The following is an 18,850-nucleotide window of genomic DNA, read 5'->3' as shown; positions in this document are numbered from 1 at the left end:
TTACAGCCCCCCTGGTAAGCGAACCCCAGTATAAGCCGCTGTTCCCTTAACGAAGCTTTCCACAGCCGAACCAGCAGCCCCCAATGCTCAGACCCATCGCCGCAGGGCAGACTCTTCTGAGCAGGTCGAACAGGTCCCTTGGATTGCCACAGCCAGGCACACACTGAATTACACCCCCCAAGCACCAGTACGGTCACGTGAAGTCTGCTCACCCCCCGTTTTCAATAAAAATGGTAGAAAATGGAAATAAAATAAGTGAGAGCATTCACATCACAGGCTGGTCTGAGTTGGAAGGGACCCTAAAGATCACCTAGTTCGAACCCCCTGCCATGGGCAGGGACACCTCCCACTAGACCATGTTGCTCCAAGCCCAATCCTAGCCTCGAACACTGCCAGGGATGCGGCAGCCACAGCTCCTCCGGACAACCTGTTCCAGTGCCTCACCACTCTTCATCACATCAGCTACTTCCGAAGCTGACAGAGAGTGTTTCTAAGTGGCAGCTAGCTTCAATTTCAAAGTACCTATTCTTAATACTTATGGTTTAAAACACTTGCGCTGCTCATTAGACCAGAGTTGTAAAGCTGCAGCCTCACAATGGAATTTCAGTGTTTATGTTCATCACAGAGCCTGAGTGGCACAAAGTAGTTACCCCACATACGACAGGACACAGTATTTAAAAAGGTAATGAGTTTCAAAATTGGGAATGAGATTTTTCAAAACCACATTTCTTCCAGAGCACAAGCTGTGCTTGTATGAATAGAACATGGTTAGCTATTCTACCTCAAGCAGCTCATTTGCCAGCATTTGCTGACCTGCAGAGCATGAGGCAAACCCTCTGCAATGAGCTAACCTGCTTCTTTTCTCTGCTATGAACAGGCAAGAGAAACACACGAGGATCATTCTCAAAGTAACCACGTCTTATTCTGCCCTAAAGCCAGCGTTGTACAGAACACACAGTGCAAAACCTGCACTGAAATCAGCACCAAACAGCTGTGACTGTCTGGGTACTTAGAAGCCTTATTGTGAATGAGCATTTTATCACTGCCCTGAGTCAAAAAACTTTATCCAAGTACCACTGAAGTACATGTGCTTCATATTGCAAGAACAAGCTTTTGCTCTCCGAGAGAAAAAAAAAATCAGTGTTTTTTCTAGTGATCATAATTGTCCTCTTTAAGAAAATTCTTACTGCCACTTCAAAGCCAGGTTCACAGACAGCACTCTTGTTCCATTTCATGTGTAATCATAGTTTGTTTTTTCTTAATGCCACCTCTGTATATCATAAAACCAATAAAATCCAAGAACAAAGCAGTTTTAAGATATGTATGCCTTTGTGGTGCTTGGGCAGAAATAAAAATACAGACACTTCAGCAACATAAAAAAGGTGCATACAAAAATTATGTACATGGACCTTTGACTTCTGGGAAATGCTGGTCAAAAAAAGATGAGGGAACACAGGAAATACACTACAGATAAGAGAAAAAAGAACTACTTTGTAACAGCCTTTGAGTAAACCTAAACCACAGCCCTCTTTTAGGAAATGCTATACCACACACAAAAAACCTAAACAAAAACCCCAAAACTTCCCATCTCTTTACCTCTGTTTCTAAAATGTAATATTGCTGGAATTCTCTTTTCAAGGGGAGGCACAGGTATTTGTCAGCATAACGTGTAATTTAAGCTTTATCCTTTCATCTTTAACATTACTGAAGTTTGTGAGTAAAAAAACTATAGCAAGTTTCTGAATGCATAAATTCCTTTATTGAAAATAGTGATAGCACTGCATTACATATATTCAATATTCATAGTTTCAAGGGTCACAGAATTTTGATTGAACAACACTGTCTGGAATATACAGATATGCTCTGACAAGGATAATATAATGGAGTAAGTTGTAGGCAGCACTAGTGAAATGTATGTAAAATGCTGAACTTGGTCAGGTTGGGTTGGGGTTTTTTTTAACTACTGAGTGGTCTGCCACCATTTAAAAGAACAAACAGTATTAGGTGTTCCTGGTATCTTCAAAGCATTATGCTGTAAGTGACTTCCAAATTATTTTACAACGTTACCAATAAAAACTTTATTTATGGCTGTAGTAGACCACGCAGAAGGGAAGTGTGAAAAGCTCACGTGCAGCGTGCTACAGGCTGACTGTAAGATAGCATTGGCTTTTAGACTGTGAAATTTCTGTGCAGGATTAAGATTTAGTAATGCTTTTGAAAGAAAACCACTTGCTGGGTTTTTTTAATCTCTTCAAAAAGGGAAGAGCAGTAACTTTAACTGAGCTGTATTAGTCAGTTAATAATACTCCAAAATTAGGCTGTACTGCTTTAATGCATAGAAGCACACTAACATTTCTAAAACCTGCTTTTCTCAGGACAGTGACACGTTTGAGCCTAAGGCAGGAAAGCATCCTAATGCTGGTCAGGCCAGGATTTTGTAAACAGAGCCACCTCTTAACGGGAAAGCAGAATTCCTTAGCAAACAGTTAAGATAGCCAGTCCTCTGTCACACTCTCCCTATTAAACAAAATTTTTGTTTTCCAACATGGGAGTCTTTTCAGTGCTGGGGGGGAAGAAGACGTATCAGATTAGTTAATGAAAAGCAAAGAACAGTATTTAGTTGCCTGACAAACCTTAAACCAGTCTGTTGCTTTAAGTCTTTTTGGGGAAGGAAACTATATATATAATTACTAAGAAAACAAGTATTACATTGACATGTCCTGACCTGTTAGGAAAACAGCATTCTTCTCTAAATCTCAGTTGTATTTAATCCTTAACAAATTCTTCAATTTGTAGATAAATGCTCATAAAAGCACAGTGGGTAGCTTATTTTGAATCATTTGGTGGTGATATAAAGGAACAATCCTCTTCAAAATGTCCTTCATAAACAGTCAAATAATACTAGGGCAGATGCTCAGAGCATGCTGTCTCAATCCTGCTGACTGCAACAGAGCTAATACAGTCTACACCAGGTGGCAGTCTGCCCAGTGTCTCCACAAACTGCCAAAATAATCATCTATTAACATGAATGTGGCAGCCGAGTTACTAGGAAGCACTACTCCCCTTCTCTCTCATCTCAGGGAAAAAAAAGGGAACAGAATTATGCACTCAAGTGTTTCTGCCAGAAAACAAACCCTCTAATTAGGGTAAAATGAAAATGCAATCTCATTTACAAAATAAAAATATAAAAATCAACTTCAGAAATCAAATAAATTGATTCAGAATAAATGCCAATGCATAAGAAACCTACCTGAATAGTATTTATCAAATTGAGATTTGGAACATTAAAAGAAAAATCTCATAACTAATACATTTACAAAAAAAAATCTGCTATACAATAACAATAAATAAAGACTTTAAAAACATGTTCCCTTAAGTGCTGTGTACACCTATTTGATTCTTTTCCATGGCAAACAGTATGCTGTAGATTTTGGTAAAGTAACCTTTTATTTTTGGTTAGCATTTGTACACTGAACATAAATACACATGGAATGTACTAGATAGTTACAGTTTTCCCACAGGATCTTCTTCACAGTTACAGAAAAAGTTTTTAACTTATACACCATGAATGTTTTCATAAGCATCATATCTTCGATGGAGAAGTATTGGAGGAGGAAGTAAAAAACACTTCAGAATGATGTCTTATTGTTCTGTCTCTTACTGCCTCTCAAAACCAGCTCTGTTTGTTCTTGGGTTGTCTGGGGTTTTTTGCGTAGTCATGCTCTGGTACAAACTTGAGGAAAAAGCGTGTAACGTTGTGAGGCAGCCTGCACCTTCTAGTTAGCTTTTAAGTGCCTAACAGATCCAGTCCTTAAGGCAATCAGTATTTCACTCAAATGTCCATACTTCGATGTCTTGTATTATGAAATCTTCTTTCTTGGATAAGATGTCATTATTGAAGGTGCTGCAGGAGTTGCTTCGCCCATGATACAAATCTGCATCTAACCATAAGCCAAACCGGCCACTAAAAAGGAAAAATACACAATAATTTGGGGGTTATATATGATAGTAAAAATACCAGAAGCTGTAGAAACCACCAGAGAAGTGATATGGAGAAATCTAGGTAATTCGGAAGAGCTCTCGGACCGAATGTGAAGACCCGAATCTTAGCAAAATACTTGCCAAGAATCTCATGGAGCAGCCCCTCACTTGTTTGCACCAACAAGCAGGGCAGAGGGCAGGACTGAGTGCATGCCTACAGCCTCTCATGCCATTCAGCTGTTTGAATCTACCAGTTGTGGCTATGGCCAAGACTGGGATGTGGACATGAGGATCCCTTCCCCAGCTCTTCAGCTCCATCTGCTTTAGGAGGAGGAGGGGTGTTTATGCACTCCCAGTGCAAAGCATGCCCAGATGTCCTGTGGTGAAGCTGCAGTCAACCCTTGATTTCATACCCACTGACCTTTGAAACTCAGGACATCATTAAGCACTGTCTGTATCCTCGCTTTGTGCATCAACAGAGTAACAACAATTTAATAAGGCCCATGTGAGAAGCCTTAAATGCTGAAGGCAAAACTGCTATTAAAGATTATCTTCCAGTGGCAAACTTCAGCAATGAAACATGTATCTTACTAAAACATGTGAGGTTTTTCCTAACAAAACCCCAAAACACACCAAACCGTACTCAATAACATCAGTCACTTTCTTTAAGCAAGAAACTCATTTGGTTTTGTAACAGAAATCAGACTGGTGAGAGATCTGCTCTAAACAGTGTACTAAAAGTAAGTTCAACCATTTTACTGATTAGTTTTTCTTGCAACTACCATTGTCCCTGTTCTGATTTTAAAAGTTAGGTACAGAATTGGAAAACCATTCACTCACCCTCCACCTCCGAGCTCCAGAGAGCTGGTGTCTCCATTGATGAAGTAGGTGTTCTCTCCACTCCATTTGAATACCTAAGGCGGGGGAGAGAAGAGGGGAATAAATATATGTCTGCACTGTGAGGGTTCTTGTACTCTAAAACTCCTGGGGACTGACTCTTCACATGTATTTTTTGGTGTGGTCATATTTTATTTTATTTGTACTTAAAGGGGGAAGAAGAGGTAATAGGCAGAAAGTAAAGAACAATCATAGAATAGTTAGGGTTGGAAAGGACCTTAATAAAGGTTCCAACCTAGTTCCTAGGATCTAGTTCCAACCCTCCTTGCCATACATATTTAAAAGTATGAACAAGGCACCCTAATCCTTTTTGAAATTCTGCTTGCATCTCTAAATCAACATGTATTCTGTTAAAAAGGAACAATGTGTTCAATACTGAAAAATGCATAAACCGTTCAATAATTTCTTAATTATTGAAAAATTAAGAGGAATTTCAGCAGCACTCTGATCTCTGTTGTCACTGTGATCTTAAGCATGTGTGAAATTATACCCTAGACTTGACATCACTGCCTTCCAAGACCAGGCCAGATGTGGTTCTGGGCAACCTGATCTAGTTGAAGATGTCCCTGCTCATTGCAGGGGGGTTGCAGTAGATGACCTTTGAAGGTCCCTTCCAACACAACAGGTTCTATGATTCTGTAAGGTGAGTCTTTGACAGTCCACTCTTTACTCCTTCCTGCTTCCCCCTTCAATCCACTTTAAATCCTCTCCTCACCCTTCCATCCAGACTGTCCTCTTGGCACTTCAGATAATTACAGCCGCTTCTGCATAAAGCGCTGCACTGAAGCAATGAGTCATCAACCACAGCCATTAACAGCTGGCACATCTTCTAAGCTCAAATATGCTGTCTTCATAAAAAATCTCATAAATGGTTCAGAACTGGATCTCAAAAATCTTCAAGAAAGTGAACACCCCCTTACCTTGAAATGTGGACTGAATGTGTAGAGGAATGTTTCACCAGTACCATAGTAATGGTCACTAAACCTGAAGGGTTGTGTAGCATACGCTCCAAATATCTGTCAGAATAAAATGGTTAAACTACTTCTGAGGGCAGTGCAAAATTCAAGAGAAAAATCGCCAAGCATTTCAAACTACTTTTTAAAGAACAACTGAGCTGGTGTTTCATGTTAGGAGAATCAACTAGTAAAGTACATCAGATGAGCAAATCTTTTGTATCCTGCAAGTTACAAGCCAGATGACAACAATGGCAACAGGAATGCCAACTCTAGGAGCTAGTGAAGTACTAGGCCTTCACAGAGGCATTATTTGTTACAGCTTGTTACCTGAGATACCTAAAGAAGATACTGCCATAGGCACTATTAAAATAATCACTCACAGCAATTATGAAGCTGGTGGGATGTGTATGTCTATTACTGTACTGATTTACTTTCCTGCCTGTAAGTTTAGTTTAAGCAGCAGAAAACACAAGAGAAAACACCAATGCCCTATTTTGGTATGATGTGATTTCACAGTATGACTAGCACTTTTCATAATGTTGCAATTTCAGCCCAAATCCCTTACAACAAGCACTCCTTACCTGGTTGTCCATATCCTTGATGACAAGGAGAACTGGACTATCAAGAGATGACGATTTACGGTACAGAGTCTTCAGGCTAGTCCCATGTTCCAGTGTACTGTACACAAGCCGCCACGGATATCCCTGCACTCGTGCAGGCAAGCTCTGGGCAAGCTGGACAATGAATGGGGGGAAACGGTTACATATTCAAGAGGTTGGGTCACAGGAGGTGCCCCAAACTAATCCCTTTCTGCAGGGGCTCTGAGCCAAAATACAGTTGTCAAGGGAACAGCTGGTATCAGCAGCTGCACATGTATGTGGCCTTGCGCTCTTGAGCCCAGCTGCCTGCATTCACATAGCCTTTGAAAGCCTTGAAAACTAGCACCCCCTCTGTGACCACTGAAAGACTTGCCAGTCCTCAATAACACAAATCAAACTCCAGAGCTGCAAAACATAAAACTAAACTTTCCAGGTAAGCCAGTGCTGCAGCAAACGGGACCTTACACAATGGCACTCCAACATACTAAGCACTTCATGAACTCATAAAAAGCACTGGTATTGCCTTCAGGAGGCAGAATGTCCCATGGTCAGCAGAGACAGCACCATAGCTAACACGGACACTTTGAAGTGTTTCTAGCCATACCTGCTCTATGTGCATATTCTCCAGAAGAGCGCTGTGATGCTTTAAGACAGGCAAAGTATCATCATCTTCTTCTTCATAGTTACTGCAAACGCTTTTTCGTCGTTTGGCTTCTTCTACAGTGATGATCTGAAGCAAAATAACAAGTGTCCAACCTAAAGCATAGCTTTTACACTGTCAACCCTCTGTTGAAGCAAATTACTTTTAAACAGCATACTCCTCAGCTGTCACACTGTGGAGCAAAACCACTGTATGAGATGATTATACCAAGCACAGGCAGTGTTAACCAAATGGGGAAAATCTTAATTGGCAAGGTGTCTTCGAGACAGCATGGACAGAATTTCTTCACACTCTGGTGACCTCCCAGAGCTGTAGAGTTCTTTGGGTTTAATAAACATTGAAGTAACAAGGTGACATCATGTGTTTGGCCTCAGACATACTTGGTCCCAGTCAGAAGGCTATAAAGCACACCTACTTCTTCCCAGACACAATACACACATCTGAACTAGATGTCTTATGGAAGTCTAAATGAGGAGGACACAGAAGCTTCTTTGATTTTTCTCATGCAGCTAGTTAAGTACATCAGTTATTTTCACTTTTTTATTTAAACAGCAGCTTTTTCCTGGTTTTCTTTACTGACTCAGACATGGCTGTGTTTACAAATTTAAACAAAATTAATATAGCAAAGAAGTAAAAATGTAAATCAACTCGAACAGATATTTTGAGTTCTTTCTTGTAGGAAATGCATTAAGTAAGATGATTTCGAGCATCTGCTTTACGTGAGTTCTTGAAAATACTCATTCTGAGAGTCAAGGTCTTTATAAAATACATTCTTAGTTGAAAATGATCAAACAGCTCTCAGGGAATCTCTGTTTATTCCTTTGCCTAAGACTCCATAAAGACTTCATACTTCATTATAGTATTTTAAAAGGTGAGTCCATACAAATATTTCCAACATCAGGTTTACATTTAATACTTTAAAACAAAGCACAGACTTCTCTCCAGCAACTACAGGTAAGCCACACTACTTTTTCCCATAAAGCTGCGCACAAAATAATGATGCGAATCCATACATTTAATGCTTGTTTATAAAAGGACTCGCAGCCTAGAAGGTGCTGATGGAGACAGGGCTCAAACTCTGAACCACACGTGGCACAGGCAGCATTCAGGAGCCCAAACACGACATGGGGCAGGAGCTCCCAGGCTGGAAGCATCCACAGTGCCCAGAGCTGACTGTAGAGGGGAGGGAGCTGCCTCATCCATCAGTGGCAGCGGTCTGGGTGTCATGGCTCCCAACAAGCTGCTGCTGGGGTGCTCAGCCTCCCAGCTGGCAGAGGAAATCACCTGGCACAGCTGGAAAGCTGCTAACCCTCCAGTGCAGCGGCCTGGGGCACTTAGTGAGTGACAGCAACCTCAGCTCTGCACAGCAGTGGGAGGTGAAATGAGGCCCACTGTGCCCAACAGCAGGCCTTTACCTTGGGCTTGGTGTCACCATAGTGAGCAAGAAGCAACAGCAAGAGCTCAGAGGTAGGGCTGAGGAGAAACAAAAGGCGAAACAAGGAGGCCTAAATACAAACCAAACAGGAAACCTTAAACTGCTATCCTTCCATGAGCATACCACCACAGAAGTCTTATCTTGGGAGCAGGAACCTCAAGATGTGGCTGCCAGCGCCTGGAGCTGGCACCCCAACACACACAGGCTAGGAAAAGAGAAGAGGGCAGGATCACAGGCCAAAATCCAGCCTGCAAAAGTGATGTTAGGTACCCTGTACACCCAAGGCAGGACAGGTATCCCTGCCAGTGATCCTTCAAGAGCTGTATAGATGCATCCTGCTCCTTCCGCCCAGGCTCAGTGGGATCTAGTCCTGGTCTTCTGAGGACTGCAGAGAATCCTGTGCTGGAAAATTTTCCCATGGCCAATTTCAGGAAGGTTTGCACTGCAAAAATAATTTTTTTTTCCTTTTTAAAAAGCAACAAACTGTTAAAGCAAAATAGTCTTTCTGCTTTTATCCTTGCTCTTTTTCTACCTCCTGAATGTCTTACCTTCCCTCCTCATCTCTCAGGCCATTATTTTATTTACTTTTTTTTTGTTAATGATCACCTTTTTTCATCTTAAATTAAAAGTATCCATCTTTCAAAGTTTATTTTCTAGGAATAGTTTACCCCAGGGGGAATGGTGGTAGTGGGGAAGTAGTACAGTAAATGAATCAGCAACAGGTATCTGTAGCAAAATACAACGAAACTTACAGACACAGGCAACCACAGAAAATATATTAATGGAGCTGTGAATAGAAATTGACTCCAAAGACAGGCAAGTCCTCCTCTTCACTGCACGGGTACCTGCTCAGCCCGTAACTGAAGCACACATTTGAATGAAGTTCAGAGTCAAAAACTTTAAAAAAGGTACCTGCAAGATCAGGTATTTACAGACCACACAAAAGCAGAGACAGATGAAAAAAAAAAATCAACTACTACAGAAACTGGATCTACAAAATCCTTTAAAGATTTTATGGGACTGAGAAAGCAAGCTACCCGGGGTGGGAATACCCTGTTAAAATTCATCTCAGTATGAAACACACTTTTCACTAGGACAGAAGTGCTATATCAGATCCAGGCTGTTCAAAGAGGGACACAGTTCAACATACCTCCACAAAAGGCTCCTCCTCATCAGGTCTGCTATAGTAAAAAATTTTAATATTCAAAGGCATTTGTTTCCGTTTCATCATCACAGTTTATTTTGCAGTATCCACTACACTTCCCTGCTCTAATGGTAAGAGCTCTTGCCCACAAGCACGACAGATGGCTACTGCCCATGGCACACTGCGATAAAATTGTTTATATGCTTCCCTTCAATCCTACTTTCTGTTTCCCCACAAGGAAGAATGAAACTTCCACAGTAAGCATGCCCAAATTTGGACTTTGATAAGGATTTCCTGGCAGGCCTACTTTAAAATTGTAAAGCCTGAATACCTCACAAATAAAAGAGACACACCTTTAGAAGCAGTTTTCAGAAAATACTTCTCCCAATACATATTTGAATAAAACAATGAGAGACAAGCTCCCAGTGTGCTCAGACTTCTCCCAACTCTGTTCTTTTGAACACTAGATTTCATTTTGGCTTTAAGAAAATTGCATGAATTTAAGCCCAGAACAGTGACATCTAGTGCAGTATATGACTGCATGCAGCTCTGAGCAAAACAAGGAAGTGCAGTATATGACTACACTCAGCTCTGTGGCCAACAAGGAAGACTTTTTTTTCCATCTTGCAGCTCACAAAACACCAACATTAAGAAACTATAGAACTGTAAAACAACGGCTACTTAGGATAAGAGGTGATGCTGCTACATTTTAAATGACAAGCCCCACTCCCAAGCTCTGTTTTTGAATGTGACCACATACCTTGAAGACAGAAATACTAAAAAAAAAAAAAAAAAAAAGGTAGAAAAGGTAGCAGAACCTTAAAAACAAGTTTATGTTTAAGACCTTTTTTTTTTAATCAATCATCAAGAGATTCCCCACTTCAGGATTTACTTTTTCTTTTTTTTTAATTTATCCCATAATCCTTAGCACAGCTAGTGCTTCAGCATTCAGAAGTACCATTAAAAAAACGTGTACAAGCTTATTTGCCTTAGAAACTAGGCACTGTATGCTCAAGAGACAGACAAACATAGGCATGCCAACTAGTTAAAACAGATTGCAAAAGCCCCCATACAAAAAAGCCAAAGTCCGAGGATAAAATTTATCCCTTTTACAACCAACATTCAAACGGTATTGCTGCGTGCACCTGAGAAGCAAGGGTCTGGCACATCACCACATACCAATCCATTCCAACCAGCACATAGATATCTGTGCTGGTGTTTATGTGTCCATACACATTTTTGAGATTTTGCTTGTAGCACATATAATCATGAATTCAGCAACACTGACAACTTAATGCCTGTATAGTTTTGCAGAAGGCTAACATCACACAACCAAGACATTTACACAATTTCAGCTGGTTTGATCCCAGAGAGCTCCCAGTTATTTGCCTGCTATTTCTAGGGAGAGAAGAAAGGAAGTCTGAAGGAATACAAGTACATTTGCGAGACAGAAGTGTTGAGGAGACTTCTATATGAAGCAGCAAGCATTATAAATGCCATAAACATCATCAAAAGAACAATTGCCTAGATTCTTAACAGAGGATGCACACTTGATAAGCACATGCTTCATGTAAAGGCAGAAAGCACTCACCTCCCAGCTTTTAGTAGTGGGTTCACTGAAGAAATTGTCTATCATGTCAAGCTCCTCCTTTTCTACCACGACAAAACCTTGCTCTTTGGCATCTTTCCCATATATTTCTGGTGACCACTGAACAAAAAATGTGTACAGGTGATCCACCCTATAAAGAAAAGAGGAGACAACTGTTGTTCAGTGGTCCATGAACAAACACTATCACACAGTACAGAAGTTTTGCCTAATGACAAAAGAAGGGACAACTGTACAAACCGGATACCTGTAGACTTCCACCCTCACATACCACAAAATGCAACAGCTCCCTCCACCTGGCAGCCTGAAGCACTTCAAGGTTTCTCTGCTTTCACTCCCCACACAATATTTTTCTTCTCCCTTTGCTATACACACATGCAAAACATCATGGTAAAATCGGGTGGCTTGTCCAGTCCCATACAGTTTGTATTAAGAAGTCAAACTGATTGGTATTAGGTCATACTCACAAAAGCCAAGTCCATAAAAACTCACTTCACTTATTTAGTTTGACCTCTTGCATAAAATAAGCCATATCACCAGTAGCCTACACCACATTTCTGAAAGTTAGAGAGACTAACCACAGAACAAGTCTTCATTCTGTTAGCATTATGAAAAAGAGCAGTTCCTGACAGCTTTGCTAATGATACAGTACCAGCAGTGTATGCACTTCCATAAATATAGTCAGCTCTCTATAACTGTCTTTCATGAGATGTTCTTTGACAACATCCATAACAAACAGTGAAACGATTTCTGTAGAAGGAGTTTATGTGGTACATTAAAAGTAAAAAAATACATTCAATTTCAAATAGATATACAATCTACTGCACAAGAAGTTGAAATGCCAGCAAAAAAAAAAATCAAACCGTAATTAAAGAGGACAGATAGAAAGACAGTAAATATGTGTGACACTGGATCTTGCTCCAGTTATTCATCAGATACTTTGCTCCACTCCACGTGCACAAGCTGGCATTTGCCTTTTCTGAACTTCCTGATGCTTCTGTCAGCCCATTCCACCTTGTTGATGACCCCCAGAACAGCAGCCCTGCCCTCCAATGTATGAACACTGCCTATATTTGGTGTCATCCCCCAAAACAACAACAGTGCAGTCTTGTCACGATGCCCATGTCAACAATGAAGGCATTAAAAAGTATCAGTCCGCAGGGAATACCACTTGCACCTGGCTGCCACTCAGACCTCTGAGGCCAGTGGTCCAGTCAGTTTTTCATCCATGTGGCAGTCTACCTAAGTCACATCTTTCCAATTTGGCTCTAAAGATACAATGAACGATTGTGTTGAAAGCCTTACTAAGGTCATAGTAAAACATCCTCTGCTCTCTCCTGGTTCACAGAACTCGCCATCTTAAACAGAAAACTTATCTGGCTCATAGAAAAATTATTTTCCTTTGGTAAATCTTCTCTAGCTGTTCCTAACCACTTCTTGCCCTCCATGTGCTTGGAAAAGGACTTGCTTCATAATCTTCCAAGGACTGAGAAGAAGCTGACTGCCCTGTGTTCCCAGATCCTCCTCAAGTTTTCTGAAGATGGTTGCAGCATTTGTCTTTCCAATTAAGGACATTTCCCAGTGATCAGAACCTTTCAAAAGATGATAGAAAGCAGCCTTGCAATAACATCAACAAACTTCCTCTGTACACTCAGAATATTTCCTGTCAGGTCTCTCTGACCTGCATATGCTCACTTTATTTAAGTAGTTCATAACTAAGTTTTCCTCTACAATGGACAGATGCTAAATAAATCCAGACCCTCCAGATTTACAAAGCAGCAGCATAAAATGAGAAATAGGTGACTGTAGAAGTGAGGTCATTCTCAAAAGCGATGCAGAGCATCCCTGCTCAGTTAATAAAATTGTAACATTATGCTCTGGTGGTGCTTTCAAGCTACAAAATGGAAAAAAACTGGAGACAATTTTTAAATTGAAAGGCCACTGCTTGAGGAACTCTCTTACAGTCAACTTGACAGCTGTGAGGAAACTTATCCTAGAACTCAAATGCTGTCTTGGTGATCACGTTTATTAGTGTGTCATGCACTAACAGAGAAACATCAGTAAAACAGAAAGTATTTGGAAAGGAACAACTTCAGAAACCTACAGTTAATCACTCCAGAAATAAAGCAGCCAAGATGAATAGATGGCAACAGAAAACTTTTTAAAATAAAAAGAAAACACACAAAACAACCTAGGAGATACAAATTGAAAGACGGAACACTGATTCAAGAAAGATTTCCCCCTCCAGCTGTAGCCAAATTAAAAGGAAAGTGAATATGCTCACAAAAATGTTCACAATTAACACACACACAGATGCCACAAAACAAATATAGGAAAAAAAATAAAAAGGTTTATAGTGAATGAGATATATTCAGTAGAAAACTAATTCTGGAGAGTAAAAAACATGACATAAATATGTCAACAAAGTGATAAAATCAGTGTAACACTGATTTTGAGGAGTATTTATTCCACTGCATTGCTTAGTAAATTGGGCACAATCAGTCATGTGTGTGAACGTATCCAAACAGAGGAGCACACACTGAAGACCACTGAGCAGAGGCTATGTTTGCAGGACAGGACTCTACCCTTGGTAGGAAGACCCTCAAGTTGTGGGATAACGACTCTGAATTTTGGAGCAGGAGCTCTGCATCAGCATGCTGATGACAATATTGGTGCATTTCCTGAATGTATCAAGAAGGTAATATTAGGGGAAGGAATGAGATTGTGTTTAGTTTGGTGGTTGACACTTTGGTGAAGACTGCTGGAACACTCTGGCCATCTCTGGAGCACCATTCCCAAGTCATCTCAAGTGTTTCAGCTTAGAGATGGCAAACCTAACTGGCATATGGCAAGAGGCAAAAAGAGTTGTTTAGCTTACAGGAGCAACACCCTGTGTGCTACAGTAAGAGGAAATAATACAAATACAATCAAAGCCAGGGACTGGAAGCAAGGAAAATTAAAGTAGGTATATAGTGCATTGAAAAGAGCAAAAACAATAAAATACACCAGATAATGTTTGTCAAGTTACAGTTGATTTTTGAGGGGAAATTGTAAATTCTTATTCTTCTAAAAGACGGACTTTAATTTAGCAGGTCCCAAACTGACATCATTACCACAATCATTTCTGTTGATAAGCAACAATATCTGACTTCTTTGAGGGCAGAGGCAAACCAGTTTTCCAAAATTGATGTCTTCAGGTCAGTCAGACTTGGGTGGGGGGGTTAGCTCACATTTGTGTCAGGGGGGTGGTGAGTGAGGTTGTGTGCATCCTGTGATAAATATACAAAGGCTCAAAGTCCAAACACAGTTTCTGTCCTAGAAACAGGAATTAAATCAGTTCTATGACTTTGTTTCGAACATGCCTGATTAGATGATGATCATTCATGAATCTTAAGAAGGTTAAGGTATCATAAGCCCTCATATGCTTATATGAACTTAACCAAACTTGTATCAGCCCTCACTATAACATATTAAGCTATAGATACAAATGGATTTTCATAGGTTTCATCTGTATAGTTAGATACCTTATTTATCAGGATTCCATAAGTACTCTATTTGTAGGAGGCTAATTCAAAAGGAGTCTAAGCTTTATGCTACCTATTCCATTCTGTTAAGTGAAACATGGAAGACTGATGCTTCTGCACCAGGACAATCTTAGTTATTGTCCCTTCATGCAAAGCCCTAAGTAAGTGCATAGAAGCATCACATAGGTATTCACTCCAGCTAGCTGTGCTGCAAGCTGTTCCAGATCTCAGCTTCAACCCTATCAACTACAAGGTGTTATGCACTAGATACTAACAGAAGTCACAACCAAGCACTATCTTGATCTACAAAAGGAAACCCCATAGGAACAGTAACAAAAACCAAACCAAAACTCACCCAATGCCCCAAACCAACCAACGAACCAAAATCCCCAAAGTATCACTGGGGCAGGAAGCAAAGACTGAAAAAGAGAAGCAACCCCTGTTACTTTTCCTCATTGAAAATCTGCCTTCTCTCTAAAAAGAAACTTCCTAAAAAGCAGATGCCCTCTCAGCAGCATGAACTTGGTGCAATATCTTTCATATCAATATTGATGCAAATTATGTATTCATAAACTAAAACCAACTGCCAAATTTGTATTACAGGTAATCAACGAGATTTACTTCTTGACTGAAAACAAGTCAATGCTAAAATGAGGAAATTATTTGTTAGGATGTACATTTATAAACAAAGAAATTCTACATGATTATCTCTGTCCCTAGTGTAAGGCATTTACTTCTGCAAGACCTTGAGGACACATCTGTGACATAATTACTGATTTACTACTACTCAAAATCCACTAGGGTGGAAAATCTATAGACCATTTAAATGTAAATCCACACAGTAAGAGCACGCACAGACTTACCTTCTAATACTATAAGCTATTCCCATTGCAAAACTTCTCAGCAAAAGAATCAACCTATTAGTGTCCTCTTTGCTCAGCTGAACCTGACACGAAGCTGCCCTACACACAGTAACCTGTATATAAGGCAGCTCCAGATGCCCACCACCCCCATTACGTGCTAAGGTGAGCAGCACTGTGATCAAGCAGGCAGCGCAAAGCAGCTCATTAGTCACTGATTAACTCAGCCATGCTGTGCGGGTCATGGGGTGATGCATGCCTGGACACTCGGCACCCAGGAAGGCATGTAGGAAGAGAGAAGACCTACAACAGCGGCAAAAGGCAGATGAGACTTACTGACAGCTTTTATAGATTATCACCCTAATCTCTGTATTAATAATGTTTCCAGAGGCTTCCATGTGAGTACATCTCCACTCCAGTGCAGCCGTCCTGCAGCCTGCCAAGGCCAGGAAAGCAGCAGCAGTCTGCAAAGAATAGCTCTGCTGGGAACAGCGGGCTAATGAGCCCAGGCTCAAAACAGAGCCATTTTCACAACTGATGACAGAAACACTAAGAAATCGTGGAAAAAATGTAATTAAATGCACAACAGAGGAAGATTTAACTTGCACAGTGGTTACAGACAGGCACACCAATTTCTTCACAATCACATTCCAGGTTTGGTTTTATTTTTTTGATTGGTTTTGGGTTTTGTTTTTTGGGGATTTGTTTGTGTGTGGTTTAGGGGTTTCTTCTAACTACAATGAAAGGTTAAGATGCTTCACAAGCTATGATAAATGCACTGGACAAAAAGTGTTTAATTTATACTGCTTTACAGGCAATGAGACAAGAATAGTAATCTTGCTATTTTCATACATGAATATAAATTGCATTACAGATTTTTTTAAACTTAGTAAATGATTCTGATAAATTGTATCAAAAATACACTGCAAAGCAATCCCAAATGCCCTACTGTCCATGGCACAGTCAAGACGCAATACTGATAACTATGTACTATTCAATACCGGTGCAAGAACATCACGGGCAGGTAGGAAACGATGCATTTTGATTTGGGAAGGCATCAGAGTGTTTGGTGAAGACACTGACTTGTTAAGGAAAGACATGTCTTGCATTAATATGAAGGAGTGAGTCTCGCTTTTAATTTTTGTCCCAAGTCCTACATGATTTTTTTATGCACCTCTGTGGTGTTAAGTCAGGTGTGCATGAATAGCACCAAAATGACCCAACCCCATGCTACATTCACCACTAATTTTGATCAAGGTCTGAACAGCAGCCAGGACATCAAAGATCTGGCCTGTCAGCCAGCATGGCCAAGCACTGCTGAAACAGCCAACTGCAGGAATTACTTTTTCCTCATTCTAAAAACTGAAAACCAATCAATATTGCAGTTTATATATGGGCTGGGTCCCCTCACTATTCGGAAAATTTCCACCCATTAAAAAACAAGTTGTGAAGCCTTTTACCAAGTTTGTGGTAAGAAGCCTAACAGAGCAGAGCAATGATCAGAGACAACCTCTCTTCAGCTCGGCAGCTTTATTCAACATTAGATACACTATCCCAAAGCAATAAACTGACCTTGTGTTATATTACAGAATCACTTCAACTCCTTTAAGTATTTACTCACACTTCAACCTAGAATTTTCTGAACCTGCTCTTTTGCAATCCCCAAGGAGCCAAGGACTGGTTCAGCAGATAGCAAGCAAAACACAAGCTATCTTCAACTACACTCCCAATGGCCACATTCCAGCTGGATTAAATTTCTCCTCCTCCTCCCCGGGTCCTCCTCCCTGCTGGTCTGTTCAAAACACTCATTTCTAAAATACAGGCAGTAAACACTTAAATCAACACATATGCTACAAATTTGAAAATACAATTAAATATTCTGGAAAACTATTAAAAGAAAAAAATTACTGACTCTCAAAAGACACACCTCTGAGCTGGATCTCCAGTTCAGATTCTCCCTGGAATCTGATTTATCAGGAGTGTGATCACTGATTTCCCTATTTTGGTTCATCAACACTAGAAAATTGCTTTAGCTGCCTTTTAGCAGAATAGGGACCAAGGATTTGATTCCTCACTGCCAGAGAAAATTCTTGTGTGATTTATGTATAAAATCACATAAATCTCTTCGTTGTTGTTGCAGTACTATTCAGGCATTCATAAACACCTACAGGCACATAAAACTTTAATGGATTTTATTGTGAAAGAAGGGACCTTTTTTATGGGCCTGAAGGCAGACACAGCCACACCCCTTCAGCTGGGAGTGTTCCCTTTTTCCACATGATGCCCTTTGCTGATATGAAATAACAATTGTTTCAGGACTGGCATTCTAATAGATTCCTCACCTCTCTTGCCACTACTCCCCTTTTTCACTTTCCCTCCCTTCTTAGACTACAGCCAAAACCCAGATTACCCCTCAGTGCTCTTACTGTATGCTAGCTGCACGTATACCCCTCTTTTCATCCTCCAAGTGGTAACTGATCCTTTCTTCCTCCCCACTGGGAGCCATATTAGACCAGCAATAGATACTGCTTTATTTCTGGTATACAATGAAATGATGGTACCCCTCCCCTCATCTCAGCATCCTTGCTGCATTTTACACCTTGGACCATGTAGAAAAAGTCAGATTCAATTCTAGAAAGCACTACACATTTAGAAAAACCCCAAAACTAAGTGACAAACACATTCTTGTGCTAGGCACTCCAGCTTACCTTTCCCGAGGAACAGCAAACCAGTACTCTGGTTGCTTTATCTTTTTGCTGTACTGTTGAGACACAGTGGTGCTCTGAGATGCAAAGGACTTTCTCATAGGCTTGCCTACTTTAATGCACAGAAACATTGGAGGAGTCTTGCTCTTCTCCTCTTTTGAAGGAAGCATATCTAAATAAGAGACAGAAGAAATGGGCTGTTTACAGGCAAGCAGAAGTACTGCAGATGATAAAATATTATCACAAAGATGAATAATCTTGTGCAAAGGAATACTCAGAGGCACCACACACAGAATTACACCTGATACATCATTCAGTACCAAAACTGGTTTTATAAATCCTTGTTCATCCTAAACTGTGTCCATCCCAATTTCTTCACAGCCTTTATTCTTCTCAGCTGTGCAGCTATGTATAGAATAGCATATGATAAAGCACAACAGTAAAATGACCAGGCTGAGTGCAAATTGCACACAAAGCAGGCA

General features: G+C 40.4%; 1 protein-coding gene across 5 annotated transcripts in view; it reads right to left on the bottom strand.

The window, feature by feature from the left end:
- Positions 1–1,736: 1,736 nt before the first annotated feature.
- Positions 1,737–18,850, bottom strand: part of NCOA7 (nuclear receptor coactivator 7) — an 84,879-nt gene continuing 67,765 nt past the window's right edge. For 4 of the 5 annotated variants that reach the window (XM_034060677.1, XM_034060679.1, XM_034060678.1 and 1 more), the window contains 7 exons: positions 18,372–18,540; positions 11,265–11,412; positions 7,038–7,163; positions 6,416–6,568; positions 5,799–5,894; positions 4,822–4,895; positions 1,737–3,964 (listed from right to left, as the gene is read on the bottom strand). In XM_034060677.1, coding sequence (XP_033916568.1) covers positions 3,829–3,964; positions 4,822–4,895; positions 5,799–5,894; positions 6,416–6,568; positions 7,038–7,163; positions 11,265–11,412; positions 18,372–18,540 — 902 coding nt within the window. In that variant the 3' untranslated portion in view covers positions 1,737–3,828. Of the gene's footprint in view, positions 3,965–4,821; positions 4,896–5,798; positions 5,895–6,415; positions 6,569–7,037; positions 7,164–9,679; positions 9,963–11,264; positions 11,413–18,371; positions 18,541–18,850 lie in introns of those variants that run through there. The other variant, XM_005154724.3, reaches the window with a different exon arrangement.

The sequence above is a fragment of the Melopsittacus undulatus genome, chromosome 3 (assembly GCF_012275295.1).
Source record: "Melopsittacus undulatus isolate bMelUnd1 chromosome 3, bMelUnd1.mat.Z, whole genome shotgun sequence".
In the NCBI taxonomy this organism is placed as follows: Eukaryota; Metazoa; Chordata; class Aves; order Psittaciformes; family Psittaculidae; genus Melopsittacus; species Melopsittacus undulatus.
This window is presented reverse-complemented; position numbering and strand designations above follow the sequence as displayed.